This window comes from Notothenia coriiceps, unplaced genomic scaffold (genome assembly GCF_000735185.1).
Source record: "Notothenia coriiceps isolate Sejong01 unplaced genomic scaffold, NC01 NC01_scaffold00020476, whole genome shotgun sequence".
Lineage (NCBI taxonomy): Eukaryota > Metazoa > Chordata > Actinopteri > Perciformes > Nototheniidae > Notothenia > Notothenia coriiceps.
The window spans coordinates 92,267-113,879 of record NW_011353177.1 but is presented as its reverse complement, the minus strand read 5'-3'; the positions used below and the strand labels follow the sequence as shown (position 1 = coordinate 113,879).

Sequence of the window (21,613 nt, the reverse complement as noted above, 5' to 3'; positions counted from 1 at the left end):
CGAGTCAAAGTAAATTTTCGTCGTCGTTTTCTTTTCAGAATCGGACCTAAATTTTCATCATTTCTCAACGTCGTCTGGACGTCCAAAGACCCTCAAACAAGGTCAATGTACAATGAACAATACCTGCGAAAATAGGGTTTCGCGCTGAATGTATGAGTTATGACACTTGTTTAGGGTGTCCTCGTTAAACACAGAACGGTCCCTGTGTTTGACTGTACGAACGAACGTCACCCCAAAACTTGGACACCGGTTCGACTAGGGGTCTGGTTCCCGAGATAGGTGACGCCCGGTTTGGACCCTTTGTTATCACACGTTCCCCCCCCTTCTTTCCTCTATTCCCCCCTTCTTCCCCCTTCTTCTTTTTTCTCCTCTTTCCTCTCTATTTTCTCTTTTTCGTCCTTTTTTGGCTAAGAGAACGAGGGACAAGGGGAAGACATCGTACATTTTCAGAAAATATATGTCTTCCATGAAATTATTCTTGGTTGTTGCATACCAAACAACTGGATTATTGTGAACACAATACGTCACATTGATAATTGTGTAAAGATAATTTTAAATATATAAAGATTATTATAATTCATTTTCATAGATGAAGTAAGTTTCAAATAATGTATTTATAAATAATAAAAAATAGTCCCTAATCAAAACTTCATGGGTTATACCTGACGACGAGTAGCACAAACACACGACACCTATTTATTAATTGTCACCATTTGGTAATGTAAATTATACTTTATTCTTCCATAACCACCAATACTACATAAAGAAAATTGTTTTGTTTCTCTTTTGGGATATCCTGTAAGATTTGTATCGTGAGGTGAGTTAAATAACCTGTCAGTGTATGCAACTATCTTGGTTTGGGAAATAAAATTTCATCGAAGATTGAATTATATTACATTTTGTTGGGTATTTTCATTCTTGCCACTTCATTATTGTTTTATTGTGAGATTTACTCAAAATTGTATTATATTGTAATTAGTATTTGAATTTTTTATATAGTATAGTATATATATATTTATTTATAGTTTCAATATGTGCCTTGAAATATTCGTAATTTATTCACAGGTCGACAGGTACGGAGACCACCCACCTTATATGTTAAAACAATACAGGAGGTTGGTACGACGAGAAAACCGTTTGTTACATCAAAGCGTGATGAGGGACATGACCGTCACAGGTCACAGGCGACAGGGTTTGGAAAGGGTGGTGGAAGTGTGAACAAACCCGTCATGAGAAACGCCCAGTCACCAAACCGACATACCTCGTCTTCGTCCTGATCCCTCGTCCTTTTCGTCTCCCTCGACGGTAAGTCTGCGGACACCTTCCGTCACTGGCTCCTGTCCTTGACACTCGAGTGACCAGATATATATATCTCGGTTTTCCAACCTCGTCCCTTCTCGACGGTTGGTGGTGTACTTCCTGGACTCCACCTAGTCCCTTTCTCGAATGTAGAGGTGGACACCTGGACTCCCACCTCGTCCTTGTCGACGTAGAGGTGGACTCCTGGACTCCCACTCTCGTCCCTTGTCGACGTAGAGGTGGACTCCTGAGCTCCCACCTCGTCCCTTGTCGACGTAGAGGTGGACTCACCGGTCTCCCACCTCGTCGCCTTCTCGTACGTAGGGTTGGATTCCCGGTCTCCCACCTCGTCCCTTCTCGACGTAGAGGTGGACTCCCGGTCTCCCACCTCGTTCCTTCTCGAGCGTAGAGGTGGACTCCCTGGACTCCCACCCTCGTCCCTTGTCGACGTAGAGGTGTTACTCCTGGGACTCCCACTTTTGGTTAATGAACATTTGGGGCTAGTAACCCCAGGGAATCAGTGTTTGGGGACTCTGTCCTGGCTGGTTTTCTCTGTGTATGCTGCTCGGGACGTATGTGCCATACAAGCGTACACAGCTCATGTTCGGAGAAACCTTAAAGAAAGGCATCAGTAAAATGGAACTTCTGTGTGAACTATTCATATCTTAAACTGCACTGTAACTTTTTATTCATGTACTTTTTATTCATGTACTTTTTATTAATGTATTTTTTCTTTTAATGTTTCTTTTATTATCTTTTCTTTTTAATGACTGTTTTTAAATGCCTTTGTCTGAATGTCTTTCATTTTTGTAAAGCACCTTGAATTGCCTTGTGTTGAAAGGTGCTATATAAATAAACTTGCCTTGCCTTGCCTATAATCAGTTAGTCATATTCATAATCTCAGTTGTAGTACTGTTTCCAAATGTTGCTGCTGCTTTGAAACTGCACTCTGTAGCTTGGCACGGTGGTGGGCACAAATGGCAACCTGAGGTGACTGTTCACTTTAAAGGGTAAATCAATAGTATTTGCAGCGGGCAGAAAACTCCTGCTGCACATCTTTCTATGGTTTTAACTTTCCAACATGTTGCTTTTTTGGCTAAACCCAATTCAGTGATGTCAGAGAAAGCATTTGTTTGATAACGATTGATCATTTCTAACTGATTGTGTAAACAGTTTATATTTCCAGGCGTCAAACAACAAATTTATGACCAAGAAAGATTTAACAAAGGAGACTTTACTCCTATATTTCAACCTACCCCGTTGATTACATATCCAGGGTCGGACCATAAAATGATGGGGAGGATTCGATCATTTTTGGCAAAGTGGAGGCGCTCTGGCATCTCCTCCTTCTTGAACACATGGAGGTGTGGATGTGACCCCTTCAAAGCGTCATAGACCTTCTGTAGCTTGCCCGGCTTAGGCAACAGCATCCCAGAAGGCCCAAAGTCCACCAGGTGAAAGGCAATGTCGCTGAACGAGAACCCCGGGATTTTGGACAGCGTGATCTCTTCGACTAGACCATTTCGGTACACCGCGCTCATGCCGTGGTCTGCTGTGATGATGATGTTCAGTCTGTCGTTCAGCCCGTGTTGTTCGGCCGAATGTCGAATGTAGCCCACCGTCCGGTCCACTTGCTTCACCATCTCCTGTCGCTCCGGGGAGTCGGGGCCGTACCTGTGACCGATGCCGTCTGGCTCCCCAAAGTAAAGGGATATGAAGTCCAGATCCTGGTTGCTGAACCAGTCCATCACCTTGTCTACGTTTTCTCGCCAAGCAGTCTCATTCTTGTAGTTGTAAAATATTGGCTCAACTTCCTGCACCATAGCAACCTCTCCCTGGTAACTGGATGCTGTTCCAGGAAAGTGTAGAGAGCCAGATTTAAGGCCCTGGGAGGGTAGGAAAAATACACATTACCGCCCACATATAAATATAACACATGTACTGTACTTGACATGTTTGAAAGCATGCCATGGGTTGATCTGTATACTGTGGGTTAACATACATAGAAACCAAATCAGTTGGTTCTGGATTTAAATTAACTTCTTTAACCTGCCTCTTAACTTTTAATTCAATTTTACAGAAACAGATTTTTTTCAGCAGGCTTGTATAGGTGTTTTGTCAAGAGAAATGGTTTCTAGTGCTGCAAACTGCAAAACAATGTCTCAGAGAGATAAGATGGGAATTGTTCTGCACAGACCTGTCGCTGCGCTGTGATCCAGATAGGCAGAGTACCATTGTCCCACCACTCATTCACAAACTGAGTCTGATAGTAAGGCTTCTTCTCAGTGCTGGTTGTGTTGAACCACATGTTGTGGATTACCCCGTGATTCTCAATGTAGCGGCCTACAGAAGAGAATCACTGTCAGTCTGCTTGCACTCATTATTCACAGCGTGACACATTCACATTAGAAATTCTATCAACTTAACGGGCTGAGTGGCATGAAGCTTTTGGACAAGGTCTTATGACCAACTTCGGAGATTAGAGGAATTTAATTTCAAGGAAGTTACATTTCTTTTAGCTGGCTATGATGATTTGAGAGTCAAAATAAGAAAAGAAGGAGGGAATTCTTCCCTCAGTCATCCAAGTATAATTATCTTACTCAGCTATAAAAGCTGTTGGACCCTGGGACATTCAATTACAACTAATTCCCTTTTCCCGTGGCTTTTTTTCAATCCTAGCAAAGTAAATTCAGAGCAGTTTCCTATTCCGCCATGATATGCAGATCCCCTGCCAACAGGAAGCACTGTGGTAGAAAATGAAACACTTTACCTGTCAAGAGGCTGAAGTGTGCTGGACTGGTGATAGTGAGGTAAGGAGGTGTGACATACAGGGCTTTGACTCCGTCCTTGGCCATTTTGTCAAGGTGTGGGGTGTCCACATCGCGGTCGTAATCCCACCGGAATCCATCGAAGGAGATCAACAACACCTTCTGTCTCTGTTTGTTTGCCGGGGCTCCAAGAATGGACGGCGCCAAGAGGAGGCAGAGACTTGCAATCCACAGCATGGCAAACACTTCCCAGATCTACACTGACTATATCCCGCAGCTGACACTCTCACTTACAAAAAGATCCACCTCTTTGTCATCTCACCTGAGAGCTCTGGAGCCAACCGTTTGTGAACAAAGTTTCACTAACGTATCTTATCTCGTAGATTGGACAGACTTTATCATAGGACCTTTTTACCCTACATTGGGCCTGATGGTGTTAATGATTAATTGTTATGACTAAGAGTTTTGTTCACAGCGAATTCCCCCCCACCTCATGTTTTGCTCTTGAGGACTGGCAGTAAAGCAGATTAATCTCTCCGGATATCATGGCTGTTTGTTTCCCCCTAACTCGCTTGTTGATGCTGTCTTTCTGTTTGTCTGCCCACCTGTCTGTGTGTCGGAGTTTCCTCTGAATCATTGACAATGGGGAAACGACACTTTGATGCGTTTCACCTTGACTTGGGATGGTGCATGATTGATCTGACACCAGGAAAATGAAGAGGAAAATGAGAGTATATATCTCTTCATCAGAGTAGTGGTCTCTCGGGAATAGAAGACCCTAATAGTCATATTCATTTTAATAACTATACTAACTTTACCGCCCCAGGATATTGTTAAAATCTACATTGATTTTTGACAGTGGACAACCTATTAAATTATGAACTGCAGCCTCCTCAGTGTTTCTCCTTTCGGATAATACTCGTTGTTCTCTTACAGACATTATATATATCACCACATTATCAACGTCCATCAAATTGCTACACAAGCTAACTCTTCAAATTTGTTCTTTATTGTGTGTGTGTCCTTGGCAGAGGTTCAAGGGAATTGTCCAATCTTTATGGAGATAAGGGATAACATTCATCAGCTTTCATTTACCTCATTCATATTCATTAGCTTTCTCATATTAACTCTATACGCTCGTCTCCTCTGTCAGCAAGATTTGGAGGAGTGTTTTGGACTGCCGAGACTCGTGCAAGTGTCAGATCTTTGCACGGATAACTTTATCAAACACACACAGGCTGAACTTGAGGGGCAAGCAAACTTGATCTGACCCTCTCAACCCTGCACAGAGTTCCCCTCGGGATCCTCACATTTTCTTGAAGAAAAAGGTGAAGTCTCTGCCTTTAGCACTCCCTGCTGCCCATCCACAACCACTGCAGTACACCTGACCAAGATAGAAAGCCAAAACAGTAGCATTAGTTTGAGCCAGAGAACATTACTAATTCACAAATAAATAACATGGTATTTCCCAAGCTGAAGGTACATTATTTGTTATCTTTTAGCAACGTTTCTGTTCATGCAGACTTACAGTATGCTGCATGTTCATGATACCTTAAGTTGCTTAGAAACTTTGGACATAAGTGTCCATATATATATAATACGTGTACTACAAACTTTTGAATCTGTCTCTACAAGCCAAATAACTTTTGAGTAAACTTGTCTTCCCGGAAGAATTCTTAGAGTTTTTGTTTTTCTAGGGTTGTCAACCTTCATCTTTTACAACATAACAACAACCATCAGATCATTTCCATATATCGAACATACAGTACATTTATGAAATTTAAATCATCCAATGAGAGAAAGGCTAAATTGTGTTGATAGGTGAAAAAAGCACACATTGAGGGTTATTCTGTACAGACAGCATCTTAAAGCATCCCACAATAAAAAATCTTTAAGAAATGCAAAACTAAATAATGCAAAAATGATTACCCTATTCACGAAAGAACATTTTAACAACATTCATACCAAAAACACCTGACAAAGTCAAATAATTAGAAAATGGTAATATCAGGTATATCAAGCACCATTATTTAATACAAATATTGATCACATATATTTATAATTTGGGAAATGACATGACTAGTTGACTTTATTGAGTGATACTTTGGTAATTCAACTTGTATATTATAACTATATTTAGCATGGTTGTAATGCATGTTCATATACCCGATGAAGGTTGATGTAATCGAAAATAAACCAACATTAATCCATAGTGGTACACCTACACTCAGGTTTGCATAGATATTTTTCAGTTATTTGACAACATATTTTCAGGTCTTTAAAGATTAGTCACATGAGATTTGGATAACAACACGAACACCAAATACATATTTTTTGAGGATGCTGTTAGCATATTTACTTTTACATAAAGTGCCTCTGAATAAACATGAAGAGTAAAGCTGCTGGGTTCGAGCCAGAGAACATGTAAGTAGGTGTTTAGGGCTGTATGCCTGGATGTAAGGATGCATTCTAATCTTTATACAATAGACCTAAATGTCACTCGAGTTGTATAAAATTATGCAATTTTTTATCATCTAAATGCGGTATTTCAGTTAAACATTTGGAGTTTTATTAAAACAAAACATTCTCAGATGCAGTATTTATGAGTATACTTCAAACAACAAAAATGTTTGAATTTCAACAATACCCATAAAATGTTTACTCTTAAATCTGACTTGCAGATGAAAGTGACACGGCTATCCATTCAATCTTAACTGCATCTGTATTCTGCTCACTTGGCAGTTTGAATGGCAAGCTGCTTCTCTCCCTGCTGTGACTGGAAGTAGACCATCAGGTTCATGCCAGCGTGCCGATATCGATGTGTTTTGATTTGTGAGCAAACAAACTCTCTGAATGCATGAATGGCTTATTATCAGGTTACATGCAAGTAAGTTCAAGCGTAAAAATTCAAACAAGAAAACTCCTCTGGAGGTGCACCGTACTCTCACTCTGATAAAAAGTGTTTCATTGATACCACATCATTTTAAAATTTCAAACATAGTCGTCACGCTGGATAAAAATGTTGTTTTATTAGTTATGGTAGCAAGCAATGGAGGAATCTAAACAAGGCTGAATTTGAACTAATATCAATCTCATATTAGAATATTTGGAAACAAGGAGACTTTTGCAAAAACCTTAAAGCATGGCTCATTATTAACCATCTTCCTTTAGATATTTTTGGAAAAACGGTTAATTGTCAGTCAGGTAAATGTTTTTCACTTGGATCTTTGTATATATTTATATAGTATATTTGTGTATATATATATATATATATATATATATATATATANCTCTGATTGGCTTACCCTGAAATGTTACCCTGCGTGAACCAATCATCACTCCTCTCTGGTCACTTTCACTTTTCCATGGTACTGTGAGAGGACATCACTGTATTCAGTGATGTCCTCTCACAGTACCATGGAAAAGTGAAAGTGACCAGAGAGGAGTGATGATTGGTTCACGCAGGGTAACATTTCAGGGTAAGCCAATCAGAGACAGAGTTGAGCAGGTCTTGCCTTATGGGGAAAATACCCAGACACACAAACACTTGCTAACACACACACATACACGCCAACACCCACCACCAGCACACACACACGCAATGGCAGATGCAAGTATCAGCGAGAGCAGCAGCGCGTTTACAACTTGGAGATACAACCACTATTTTCAATTTGTGGGGATAAAGGACGCAAAAAATATTACGGTCAAATGTAAACTGTGTGCAGGACATAAAGCATTGTCCACATTGAATAACAGCAATGCCAATCTCCTGAAGCACCAAACTAATGTACATGGGGCTATAAGACTAGTCGCCAAAGACCCCACCGCCTCAACCACCGGCAGTGACAACACCATCTAAACAGCCAAAAAACAATTTCTTTTAAATCGCCACATGTCACCCAGAATCAACTAAACAGATTGATTGCCAGGTATGTTGTTGAGGACATGCTGCCCATCGCAACGGTCGAGTCTATTGCCTTCAGAGAACTAGTCAGCAAAACACCAGTGAAAGCAGTGAAAGCAGGGCCACAGTGCAGAAAGACCTTTTCCAACTACCTGGACATTGAATATGTTAAAATGGAAGTTGAGCTCAAAAATAAATTTGATGAATTAGAATATCTCTCTACGACTGCAGATATATGGACTGCACATAATAAAAGCTTTCTTGGTGTAACCACACATTGGATAAATCCACAGAAAATGCAAAGTAGGAAAGCAGCGTTGGCATGCAGAAGATTCAAAGGTCGGCATACCTATGACAGTATTGCAACTGAGCTAGATAACATTCACTCATCTCATGGCATATCCCGAAAAATCACAGCAACTGTCACGGATAATGGCTCTAATTTTGTCAAGGCCTTTAAAGATGATGATGATGATGATGATGATGATGATGATGTAGATGCTGTGATTTATTTACCTCCACACCAGAGATGTGCATCACACACATTGAACCTCATCTCATGCACTGATGTGGATAAGTGGTTACTGTCAACACCTGAAACAAAAGCAGTCTACAGAAACGCTACCACAAAGTGTGCAGGGTTGTGGAACAAGGCTAGTCGATCATCAGCTCATGGACGACATTATTGCAAAGAAGCTGCTAGTACCTTGCACAACTAGGTGGAATTCGTTTTATGATGCCCTGGCTCGAATTTCTGGGATACCGGTGGTGGAGTTCAAACATTAAATAGATGAAATGTATCAGTGAAAGGGAACATCAGTTTCTCAGAGAGTACTGTACTGTCATGAAGCCAATTACTGTGGCACTGGACACTTCCGACTTCAACAAATCTTCATGCGACTTCAACTGCTAACTGTTAATTCATACTTTCACTCAGAAACCTCATTCCANTTTTATGGCACACTCCTACCCACACTGGAAATATTGATGTCCAAGACTCTGGAAATGAAGAATGAACTGCAAATCCTCGTTGGCCTACCAGAGGCAATTGTGCAGGTAAGAACTGTTATTTTCTTTTGCATTAAAAAAAATAATTATATCAATCAGCCAATTGCATTGTATTTATAAATGTCACTCATATGGGTGTATAGGCTGTGTGACATTGTGATTCATAATGTACTGTATTAGCCCACATGTGTATGTACTGTATGAGACAATCAACCTGCAAAGCATTTTAGTTGTAAAGTGTACAACATGTACAACATATAGGTTAGGCCTACACATGTTGTGGCCCTGAAATAAAATGCATTATGAAACTATGCATACGTAATGTAAAATGTAATCTTTTTTTCTTTCTTTCTTTCAACTATGCTCATTATGTATACAGTATGAATACCTCTTGGTATGCATTGCACAGACATTGCCTTACTGAAAAGCATCTCAAGGTATTACTTATAAGGCTGGAAGCACCTCTTCTTAAGTTTATCCACCATTATCGATTTTGTTTATGCTAAATGGCCAGATGTGAGGTAAATTATTTCAGTTAGTTTGTTTTTGTGAGGCTGAAAATAGTTTGTTTGTCTTCAGTGTCAGTCTGACAGTTTATTATTTATTTAATTGTTATTGCCAAAAGAGTGTAGTTGTTGTTTAATTGTTACACTGCCAAAAGAGTGTTCTTGTTTAATTGTTACACTGCCAAAAGAGTGTAGTTGTTGTTTAATTGTTACACTACCAAAAGTGTGTAGTAGTTGTTTAATTGTTACACGACCAAAAGAGTGTAGTTGTTTTTATTTAATATTGCACTACAAGTGCACTACTTAGAACTTGATTGTTGAGGCTACAATAAAGATGCCTGTCAAAATGTCTAAACATATCTTTTTTGTTTTATTGTTCCACTACATTTCATAATGATAATTGCTACAATGATGGGGAGTTGTCTTTTCTCTTACTGTGCCACAGAACAACACAAAAACTTGTATTTGTATTGTTATTTTTTTTAAAGTAAAGTAACTTGTTACCAGTTACTTTTAGAATTTAGTAACTAATAAAGTAATTAGTTAACTATAGTAACTATTACCAGTTACTTTTTAAAAGTAACTTGCCCAACACTGCATATAAGTGAACTTTACTCAAATAAATAAGTCATTGCCCTTAAGAACATGTTTCTCCTTTCGACCACTAGGAGGAGTTGAAAACATCACTAAATGGACTGAAGAAGAGGAGGGTGCAATTTGAGAAAGTCACACAGAACTGTGAACATGCATCCAGACATAACCAGGTAGAGGCCGAACTCACAGAGGAGCACATGAAGAAGGAGTTTGAGAGCCTTCACCAGTTTTTGAGAGAGCAGGAAGCAGCCAGGCTGCTCGTCCTCAGGGAGGAACAGAAGGAGAAAAGGAGAGAGGCAGAAAAACAGGTAGACGAAATGAATCAGCTGATAACATCTCTGGAGGAGAAGGTACAACTGGTGGAAGAGGAGCTAGATGCAGGAGGAGAAGGGGCTGGATTTTTAAAGGTAACACAAATCATATGTTTCACAAAAAGTATATAAATGTCAGGTGTCTGTATTTTAAACAGCAACCTTGAAACTTTCTTTTCTACAGCAATACCAAGACACAATGAATAGGTACAGTATGTGACATTTCAGGGTATTCTTCACACACAATCACATACAAATGAAACGGTACAACTGTATTTTAATGTTCATGTGTATGTACTGCAGTACCTGTACAGGTGACAGGGAACCACAGAAGGTTTGCAGACCTCTGATCGATGTGGCCAAACACCTGGGAAACCTCCAGTATGCTGAATGGGAGAAGATGAAACACATTGCCCCCTACAGTCAGTTTAATTATATTTACAGTGTGTGTATGTGATTACTTCCTGCTCCCTTCTTCAGTACCCTCTGACCCCCCTCTGTGTCTTCCAGCTCCTGTGACCCTTGACCCCAGGACAGCAGGCCAGTCTCTGAGGGTGTCTCCCGGGTTAAACAGTGTCCATTTCACCCCTGGACCCTCACAGTGTCTGGATGTCCCAGCTGACCCAGAAAGTTTCCACCCTCATTCCTGCATCATGGCAAGAGAGGGCTTTGAATCAGGAGTGCACTGTTGGGATATTGAGGTATTCAAATCCTGAGTCTGATAATTATACCTCAACTATGAGTAATAATTATTGGGCAATAAGACCTCAGAAAATAGTATCAGTCTCCACTGTGCCCCCACCCTCTGGAACTCACTCCCACAAAATAATCATAGACAGTACTACCCTCCCCACCTTCAAAACACCAGCCGAGACTCACCTTTATAGACTCGTTTTTTAAATCTGTGATTGATGCTGTGTCCTTGTGATAAATATGTATTTATTGCTTGATTTGAATTAGACTTTTTATCTTATCGTTTTTTTTTTTTAACTCTGTAGACGTCTTTGAGCACCTGATAAAGCGTTTGATAAATAAAAATGAATTATTATTAAGATACATTTATCTCTGAGCTGCCAGGCTATGATATCCATCATGGTATTTAATCTTGTTCCTCATTGTTTTCAATAGGTTGGTGACACCAACAGTTGGGCAGTCGGTGTGGCTGCTCACTCAGTGTCCAGAGGTGCAGATATGATGGCCTGTCCCGAGGCAGGACTCTGGTGCATCAGCCTGCGAGAAGGAGAGTACCTGGCTCTGACCGCTCCCACTCAGAAACTCAACCCACAACACCTCTCTAAGCTCTGTGTGAGGCTGGACTGGGATGAAGGGACGCTTGCATTCTTGAACACTGATACTGAAACACATATTTTCACGTTTAAACATTGCTTTACTGAAAAGGTGTACCCATACTTTGAGAGTACATCGTTGTATGGGGGCTTTTCAGTGTTGGCTCAGAGAGTGAAGGTCAGCCTGGGGTCAGATGATGTCCCTGAAGAGGACACTGCTATCCTTGAGGAGGATCAGGTGATAACAAATGACTCCTGGAAACAGGGAGACATTAACGCTCTTTCAACAAACAACAACGGCAAGAAGTGTGAACGTCTGAATGAAGACAAGAAATCCAAACCTCAGGGGGGCACCTTGAAGAACCATATCATTAAAACAAAACCCGCTGAGCAAAATTCAAAAGATAAAACCAAAAAACAGAGCACCAAACCCAGGTTCAGTGTGAGCTACCATGTGTCACTAAACAGAGCCCTAAACATCATCAACAATGAGTCTGACAGTCACAAACAAATCCAGATGAATCATGTTGATCATTTGGTTAATCCTGAATGTGTTAAATAACAAGAGCCGACAGCCATAATGAATTACAATGCCATCATTACCATTCGTACTAATGTTATTCTTGGTTTTAAGTTATGCTAGAAGCTTGCCTCCAGGATTGGAAATTACAATCAGTGATTGCCGTTGTTAGGGAATAATTTGCTTAGGTATTCAACCTTTGACACAATTCATAATTTTCACTTTAATTCTCACTGTCTCTTTTCTCATGGCATAGGTCTACGGCCTTGGGTATTGCTGCTATCTCTCTTAAGGAGGGGCAGCTTGGGCGCATTGTTGTTGCCAGTCTATGACAGAGCACAAGCCGCCATGAGGTAGCTACTGTTCAGGGACGTAGGTTCCCTGGCGCACATTCTTTTCTATGGACGAGAGCTCTAGTTAGATTCAGGGTCCATAATGTTTAGTCTCGCTGATGAAGAATGTTGATTATTACACTCCGAACTAGTTAAAACCTCGAGCTGCAGAAGAAGTTCTTCAGAATTGGTTTGGCAACCACTGTGTCAACTCGTGACACACCACCTGTCTTGTCAATTCTCCGGCCGAAACTCCAAATAAACCGTCAGAGTTTGACATCAAAGCTCCAACTCTCCTCGTACCTCTCTGAGTCCTGACTCTCCATTGCTACAGAAGTTTCCCTTACAGCCGTATTTTCAGAGAGTCATGTTCCCTAGAGGGTGAATCCTGATGATGTTGGTGATCCCTTGACTTTTCATTAGAGCCGACAAGAGGTTGACATTTGTATCGTCTTTAAAATGTCCCAACTAGTGGATATATTGTCATGCCATTTGGTACGTACAATCGTGTATTTGTAAGAGGGAAATGTTATTCATTTGATGATTCCTTGACTCAGCATTTAGCCTCGCGTGGCCGATATTTCAATTTGTCCAGTATTTTGGTTTATTAACAAATACCTGCAAAATGAATACCTCTATGGTTCTCATCACTTGGACTTTGTGTTTGGTGCTTATAGCAAATGTTACTTCACTGTCAGCTGCTAGCATAGGTGTACTCTTAGTCTAGTTTTAAATACATTATGAGTTGATTATATTTAATGCTGTTTTATATTGTGATGAACATATATATTTGCTGTGAGCTCATCAGTATTTTACCTTCTGGAATTGATTTACATCCCAACAACAGAAGATAAAAAAAGAAGTTTTACAAATCTGAAAGTTGAATTTTTCCAGTCTTGTCACAGTTTTTTGGATGATATGTTTAAAACTCTTCATAATGTCTTCTGTTCAAATGCGATCCAAAAAACTGTATTAAAAGTGTTGTTTTTCAAAATATGTGTTTTTATTTAATTGCAGAAAATAAAAAGCATCACAATCAGATATTTACATCAGTATTTACCATCGATATTTACAGACGTGTTTGTGCCTGTAAATAGGTCCCTATGTTTCCCTTCTCTCTATTTACACTTTAAAATATGAACATTATCTTCTTTAACAGCCTCTTCTGTCTCATAGACACACCGTCCCCTCCATGATGGAGTTATATAGTTCCTCAGTAACAGCCTCGTAGCACCCAGCCCGACTGTTCAGAAAATACATCTTCTCACTCTCGTCTTGTGGCTTGTAACCTTCCTTCTGCAGCCGGGTTTTCTGGATTTTAAAGGTACCTGATGACAAAAATGAAAACGTAACTTCAGGTGTGACTTTGTGAATGTGTGTGTTTGCGTGTCCTTGCATCTATGAATCACCTGTAGTGTCAACAGATGGCATAAGTCGCAGGAAGACGGGCCGTGCGTAGGGCGGCAGGGCTTTCTGTACAGCGATGAAGAACGCATCGAGGTCAAACTGGCCTCCTGTGTGTGCTATTGCTGCCATACCAGCCTTCCCCTCCACTCCTGCATGCAGACAGACAAGTGAGGTCATAAACAGGCGACTATAGGATGTAACACCAGTATTAAGCCCCTAATCTTTTGTCTTGCATTCATGTGTGAATGTTTCTTCCCGTCCTGAGACTGTCTGGCCTCACCTGGTACAGCAGCTCCATAGACGGCTACAGCAGTGTGTCCCAGCAGGCGGCTGAGGACCCCCTCCACCTCTGTGGTGGAAACGTTCTCCCCTCGCCAACGAAATGTGTCGCCGCTGCGGTCCCTGAAATATATGTAGCCGTATTCATCCATCACCAGCATGTCACCTAAAGATAAGAGACAGAGAGACAGAAAACAAGGACAGCCAGAGAGAGGAAAACAGACAAGAGACAAACATAAAAATAGTCATCATCCCTGTAGGGCATCACAGAGTATCAGACAAAGACAAGGTAAAGTCTGTATTGATGATGACTCATCAGTACAGGTTTGACTTTGATCTGATCGGATGATGATTCATTTGGCTCCACTGTGTTGTTTGCAAATGTGTCAGTTTTCTCATGATTACTTGTCGCATGCTTTCTAATGTCTCCTTAGGCCACAGTGTGTAACACCCTGAGTGTGTCTGTGGGTGTATGTAGTTCAGTTGTGTTTCTCTGGGGAAGAATCGTCATTTCAAGGGTTAAATAAAGTGTAGTGTATCTATTGATCATCATTTGTTGTGGCTTTGTGCAATGGGTTTCCAGTCCTCAATCACAGACAGTGAATCACTAACAATTACATTTTTATTTAAAGTCTCCAATCCAGCTGTGTAATACTGTAAGTCTTCAGACTGTGGGAGGAAACATGTATGAACCCAGACAGTCCATCATCATTACAGCCCAGTCAAGCTTTCCGAACAGACATGGGCTGATACGGAACAATGACCAGTAAACGTTTGGGCTTTTTAAACTGGGTGCAGGTTTTTCTTGCTGCACACCAATATTCTCCCAAACTGTAGGTGGGCAAAATATCGAGAACTCATGTTTGGTTTTGTTGAAGAGTTTAATTTAGAAAATGATAATCTAAGAAGAGGAGCGACTGTGTTTCGATTTGACCTGCTGTGATAGAACAGAAAGAGGACATGAAACGAGGGCTATATTTATGTAAATAGGTGTTCGTATAGCCTCACTTCCTGCCACACGGAGCTTCTTATATTTCTCAATTTTCTTCCATCTGCATTCACTTAGTTAGAAAATGTAAAATGTGCACAGACGTGCAAAAACCCGCCGCACAGGACCCCCATAAAGGGTTGCGCATGATGGTTTTACATCACCTTGTGACCACTTGGGACCCTGGCAGATGTGTAAAGCATAAGTCAAGCTTTGATCTGACTGTGTTCTAAAGAGACACAACGAAACATACCTGAGACATAAGCAGAATCCCCCATCTTGAAGACATTGTGAGCTATTTTCTTATTGGTGGACTCCTCATCCACATAGCCGTCAAACCTCCGGAGAGGATCAGTGTCGGTGATCCGTCCCACTAACATGCCCAGCTCACCTGCAGAAAACAGAGACATGGGAGAGGAAATAAAACATTTTCAAACATGGCTACTAAGCTGTGTGTAAGTTCTCACCAGGCAGACATGGAATACAGAGTCCTTGTGAATCCCTGAGCAGCTCTCCGTTCACCTCCTGCATCCTGATCAGCCTGATGGGGTAAAAGCTCGGGAGGATGCGACTGTTGAAGCCGCACGCCCCCACCTGAACATGAAGGACATGACGTGAGACAGGATGCAGTTTGGAAAATCCTACACTCTACCTTTAAGACATACAAAACACACACCTGTCCGTCTATGTTCAGGAGGCTGCAGTTGCACTCTGTGGCGCCGTAAAATTCCCCAACTCGCCTGATTCTGAATCTCTTGACAAACTCCTCCCACACAGTAGGACGGAGGCCATTACCGATGGCAACACGCACCCGGTGATGTGCCTCTGATGAACGGACCTTTTGGGCCAACAGGTAACGACAAATCTCGCCTATGTATTGAATTACCTTGACAAAAAATAGATTTTTTTTAATAAGTTGGACAGTCTTTGTTGATCATTTATCTTGGTGGCAGTGTGTACTCACAGTGCAGTTGTGTTTGACACAGTCCTCCCAGAAGCGACTGGCTGAGAACTTTCTTCTGATTACAACGGTCAAACCAAAAAGCAAACACTGGCCGACACCCATGATGGTACCTGTATTTCCCATAAACACAGTAAGTGAAATGCACACAAAAAGTAGGAAAATATGATGATTATGGTCAACTATGGCCCAAATCAGACAGAACGCATTTGAAAGATGGGGTCAAATCTTATTTAATTGATTTTGATGAGAGAGAAACGCCTTGCTCGGTTATTTTATACGAGCGTTTAGCATTTGCAGTAGCACCCTTGACGCCTCGAGTTAAAAAACTTTCACTGAGCGGGTAAAAACGCACAATGTTGTTGGCGTCCCATTGTCCAACCAGGACCATGGGAAGTAGGCATTCTGTTGTGGCGATGACAACAAGTGTTTTTTGTTAATCCAACATTAGCACAATTTCAATGTAGCCACTGTAAGCTGCAAGACATATTGAACAAGTTGTAGCCTCACCTAATTTCTAACATACAGGCTATTTGTTTAGCTAAACGACTAACTAACATTCTTTTCACCCCGTGTTGGTGAAAGAGGATTTTGCAGAGACTAAAAACAAACAGCTGATTCAGTGGTTGCCATCAAAACGCGCTCTGTCTAATCGACATCTACACTTGATCAATATGTTACAATGGATCTTAGTCAATAAAAAGCAAAATAAATTACAATAGGATTTGTATTTTTTTGTTATATGATTATATGCAACAGGGAAATAAGTATACAGTACAATAACTTGAGTACCAGCTAGTGTTAGGGTTTATTCAAACAAGAAGAATGATAGCAGAACAGATGATGTGTTATTTGTGACGGGTGTGGTAATGTTTCACTAATGAGAGTATAACATATTCTGAACTGTAATTAAACATGATTATCACCAGCAGAGAAGCATTATGGTACAAATGGGTTGATGTCATACTTTGACAGTGAAATACATCAGGGATGATGACAGGCTTTTTTTTGTAAGGGTTCATCTAAAACACTTCTTTTTTTTTATAACGCATTTTAAAAGAGAAACAATGTGTATAATATGGGGAGCATACTGGGTGAGAGGGTGAGGCCTACCTGCAGAGTGATACAGGGGAAGGCAGTTGTAGAGGACATCATCATGACGTAAGCCAAATGAGTGGAAACCAAAGGCAGCGATGCGAAAATACCTGAAGAGAATGATGGAATAAACTGACTGACGAACATCTTCACCAAACCGATCCTTATGGTCCTAATTTTAATTCAAACACTTAAATATTGTATATTTGAATGTATTATTACATTAAGCTTTCCTATAGTTTCCAAATAGACAATAATAAATGAGATTCTTGGTTGTAAAACCAGTCATAAGATGCTTTATTTTCTTTGGTGAATATATGATAGATTAGATACATTAAAAATATAATGATATCATATCAAATTCAAAATAATAAGAATAAAAGAAAAATAGTGCAATCATGAGTTGAGGCAATTTGGCCAAGTTGTCCTGTAGGGTTTCCTAATAATGCAAGTGTTATTAAAAAATGTGCTTTAGAGATTTGTATTATTTTCTTTCCCTTCCTAAACATAAATGCATCATCCGTTGAGATGAGATCACAGATAAACTCACCGACTGTGCACCACCACAGCAGCCTTAGGCATTCCTGTTGTACCAGAAGTGTAGATGTAAAAAAGTTTGTCTGTATGGAGAGTTAGAAAACATAGGGGGAAAAACATAAGTTTCGCAAAGCTGAATTGTTTTAGGGAATGTTCCAAAGAAACAGTCTTTTATCTATTTGCCAATGTTTGACATGTGTGGAATGCATCCCGGAATCCCCCATCATTCCTTAACATGTTGATGTCTCTCCTTCCAGATCCTGTGTATGTCTGACAAGCAAAGACTTGAAGAGTATGCACCTAGGAATGTCATGTGATGGCAAAGGTAATAACAGTACAGATCATCAAATTAATAAAAGGTGAATACCCAGATATATCACATAATATTCTAAATGAAGTGAGGAAGGAAGTTTACATATAGTATACCATATAAAAAATACCTTTAAATGCATTTTTTGCTGAAGACAAGTAGGTGTTGCGATAAAATCATTTGTAACATAAGTAAATGATATGGCAACAGTCATAGAAACCCCCATGCACAAACACTCGGCAGAGCCTCACCGTTGAAGTCCTTCCTGAGTGTGTAGCGGGGCGGGTGTTTGGGAAAACCCTCCAGCAGGGCGTCCAGGCTCTGAGCGCCGCACAGCTCCTCTTCATCGACCTGCTCACCACTGCTGAACAAAACCATGTGGGGCTGCAGAGACCCCCGCACCTCCAACACCGCTAGGAGACAATACAAAGTCACATGTTACAAATGTGTCTGAAGAGGATCAGCCGGTCAATATCTATCCAGCTGAAAACTATGTTAAGAAAGGATTTAAGAGAGGCATTCTAGTATCTGTTATGGCATGTCCATAAACAGTTTTTGTTGTGTGCATTTATTTTGGATTTGGTCAAGTGTTGAGATTTTCCGGCAACACTGAAGATATTGATCTTGAGCTTTTTTTTGCTTTGGATGAATGTGTTGTTTTGTCTCCTGGAAAATAATACACAGAAAAAAAACTCAACAAGTGTAATCTTGTTGTAACGGACAAGTTCCTTATCCATTAGATAAGGGTAAATTCACAGGAAGACCATGATGTATTGCCTTTAGCAACGATTTGAAATAATACTTAATTTCAATCAAACGTTGAAAATGCTCAGAGTATTTTCAAATTAGTGCAATAAACAACATTCCTTTTTTTTTAAATATAGAACTTATATATTTATATTGTATTCATGTGGCCTGATGTCTTTTAGAGAAATATATATCAAGGTCACTTGGACTGGATTTGTTTGTAAATGCACTTTATTATAGGAAATAAAACACCATAAAAAGCTTCCTACCTTCTCTCATCTCTGTCCCGAATACTATTGCCCGAGCACCAGACACGCCAACACAGTGCAGCAGCGAGTGCAGTCGGAGGTTGTGGTTTATGAGAGCGGCCTCTACGCCGACCATAGCCAGACCCAACCATAGAGCCACCACTGAAGGCTGGCTCTCCATGTACAGGGCTACCACGTCTCCCTCTGCCCACCCTTGGGCCAGGGCCCAGTGAGCCACAGCATGGCACCGCTCCTGCAGGTCCCTGAAACTCCAAACCTGGAGTAAAGAAATATGGAAATGCAGTAACAGTCTGTGATTCTATTTGATGATTCTCAGTGAAAATGCTGATGCTGTTAAAGCTGAATTTATACGTAATCTGCGCTTATTCCTCACCTCTCCTGTAGCCTCATAGATCAAAGCAGGTTTGTCTGGGTGCTGTGTAACCATCCGTGCAAAAAGGGCAGGGATGGTGCTTCTATTTCGCAGATTACGGTACATGGAATACCTCACTCGCAGTATCACAACCAGACACCTTTTAAATAATGAAGAGAAGAAAAGGGAGGAATAAAAGGAAGTTAGAAATAGGAATGAAGTTGGGGAAGATAAGTAACACATGCATTTTCACTCAAACTCCTTACATTAGGTCTCTTTTGATGGTGCACATAGCTATATATATGAACTTCCAGGAGCCCCTCCAGACCAAGCACAGCCCCAGCCCTGCCAAAAGGCTGCACAGCCAGGGGAGGGAGAGCAGTCTGACATCCCAAAACACACTGAGACACGCTGTTACACCACTCAGCAGATGCATGGTGCTACCTGTGGGCATGTAAACAGTGACATCATTCACAAAAACAATCACGATAGAATTCAAGTTTGAGAGAGCAAGGCTTACCTGTTTAATCCTGCTACACTAAGAAATCAGTAGCAAAACGCTTCTTCATATGTCCAAATGTGTCAGTAAACTTAACTTTTTCCCCACAAGAGTTGTCAGAAGTCAGAAGTAGTCTGCAATAGTCGAGGTGACGAGACGCACTGGAGCTGACAGCAGAGAGCAGGTTACAACTCATAAACCGCTGCGTCACTGCTCGCCTCGTTGCTCCCTGCGGTGTGAATCCTCCCCCGAAGAGAACAACATGTCACATCGACTTTGATTTATTCTATTGTAAATGTCTCATTTAATAGGAAAAACATCAAGTGATCGCTTTATGGTAGATTAAGGTGACCAGATTTTCAAAATGAAAACCGGGGACATTTTGAGTTTTGCGGTCAATATAACATTTACATATCCAATTGTCTTCACTGTTAAAGAAAAAAGGGGGACAATTCTGGTTTAATGTAATTCGAACATTTGAGCTGTTGGATACAAACAGAAGGAAGATAGCTCATATATGAGACTTCAAAGGTCTTTTATTTTGAAACCGTACATCAGATTGTCCAGATTCTCTCTGAGTTTACTAGATGGGGTGTCCTGCTATCACCCTGAAGTGAAATAAGTCTTTGATACTGGATAGTTTTTGTTTTATTATTATCTAAAAACAGAGGGATGATAGCTCATATATGAGACTTCAAAGGTCTTTTATTTTGAAACTCTACATCAGATTGTCCTGATTCTCTCTGAGTGACTAGATGGGGTGTCCTGCTATCACCCTGGAGTGAAATAAGTCTTTGATAATTTGACAGTTTTTTTATTTATTCTTGTATAAAAACGGAAGGACGATAGCCCATATATGAGATTTCAAAAGTATTTTATTTTGAAATTCTACATCAGATTGTCCTGACTTTCTCTGATTGACTAGATGGGGTCTCCTGCTATCACCCTGGAGTGAAACAAGTATTTGATTGACTTCGAATGACTCTTTGATTATGGGCGGTTTCCATTAAATAATAATCAAAATATAGATGGACAATAGATCTAATTTGAGATTTTAAACAGCATACATTTTAAATTGTGCTTCAGAAAGTAATGTTATTTTAGGAGTGTTGTGAGCTGGTGTCAACATCAATTGAAATTAGTCACCCAGTAGAAATGTCAGATATTTCTTCATAACTGTATACTTACATTTTACATTCACTCAGTTATAATGTTGTAGTTATACGTAGTTTGTTTTAAATTATTATTGATCAAATTACATATTACATATTTCTTAATTTAAGCTCCAGTATATATGAATATGTTTGGTGTGTTTTTTAGGTATATTTCTTATTTCTCAGAAAAGTTCAGTTTTCCCAGTTCGGTTCAACTTCAGTGCTCATTGACTAACTAATTTCAGGTTAAGCTCAACGTTCAGAGAAATCTAAAACAGTTCAGCTCAGATTTCAGTAGTATAAGTACTGGCTCAGCTAGCTCAGGTTCAGTACACTGACTCAGGTGTTGAGACTTTTGTGACCCAATTGTCGACACCAGTTCGGTCGGGGGTGAGCCTTTGTGTCAGTTTCCGTGCAACATAACACCACGCGCTTATAGATACGTATGCCATTCTCCGGACATTTTGACGGAAGTTTTATTTTCGCA

General features: G+C 40.4%; 3 protein-coding genes across 3 annotated transcripts; 1 reads left to right on the top strand and 2 right to left on the bottom strand.

Annotated features, from left to right (window-relative positions):
• Positions 1 to 1,327: 1,327 nt before the first annotated feature.
• LOC104952757 (ectonucleotide pyrophosphatase/phosphodiesterase family member 7-like) lies at positions 1,328 to 4,304 on the bottom strand. Its single transcript, XM_010779633.1, has 5 exons — positions 4,070 to 4,304; positions 3,497 to 3,642; positions 2,556 to 3,185; positions 2,167 to 2,171; positions 1,328 to 1,775 (listed from the first exon to the last, which is right to left on the bottom strand). The coding sequence occupies exons 1-5, from the start codon at positions 4,302 to 4,304 to the stop codon at positions 1,328 to 1,330; spliced, it is 1,464 nt and encodes a 487-aa protein (XP_010777935.1).
• Positions 4,305 to 8,958: 4,654 nt separating this feature from the next.
• Positions 8,959 to 12,238, top strand: LOC104952756 (zinc-binding protein A33-like). The gene is made up of 6 exons (XM_010779632.1): positions 8,959 to 9,027; positions 10,154 to 10,486; positions 10,575 to 10,597; positions 10,694 to 10,812; positions 10,901 to 11,091; positions 11,519 to 12,238. Exons 1-6 carry the CDS (start codon positions 8,959 to 8,961, stop codon positions 12,236 to 12,238), a joined length of 1,455 nt encoding a protein of 484 aa, XP_010777934.1.
• A 1,271-nt stretch (positions 12,239 to 13,509) lies between these two features.
• LOC104952755 (long-chain fatty acid transport protein 1) lies at positions 13,510 to 20,213 on the bottom strand. Its single transcript, XM_010779631.1, has 14 exons — positions 19,994 to 20,213; positions 19,740 to 19,917; positions 19,495 to 19,633; positions 19,122 to 19,377; positions 18,357 to 18,518; positions 17,809 to 17,878; positions 17,277 to 17,368; positions 16,167 to 16,276; positions 15,879 to 16,088; positions 15,670 to 15,796; positions 15,456 to 15,593; positions 14,216 to 14,380; positions 13,938 to 14,084; positions 13,510 to 13,856 (listed from the first exon to the last, which is right to left on the bottom strand). Exons 2-14 carry the CDS (start codon positions 19,907 to 19,909, stop codon positions 13,699 to 13,701), a joined length of 1,944 nt encoding a protein of 647 aa, XP_010777933.1. The 5' UTR covers positions 19,910 to 19,917; positions 19,994 to 20,213; the 3' UTR covers positions 13,510 to 13,698.
• Between the last annotated feature and the right edge of the window lie 1,400 nt (positions 20,214 to 21,613).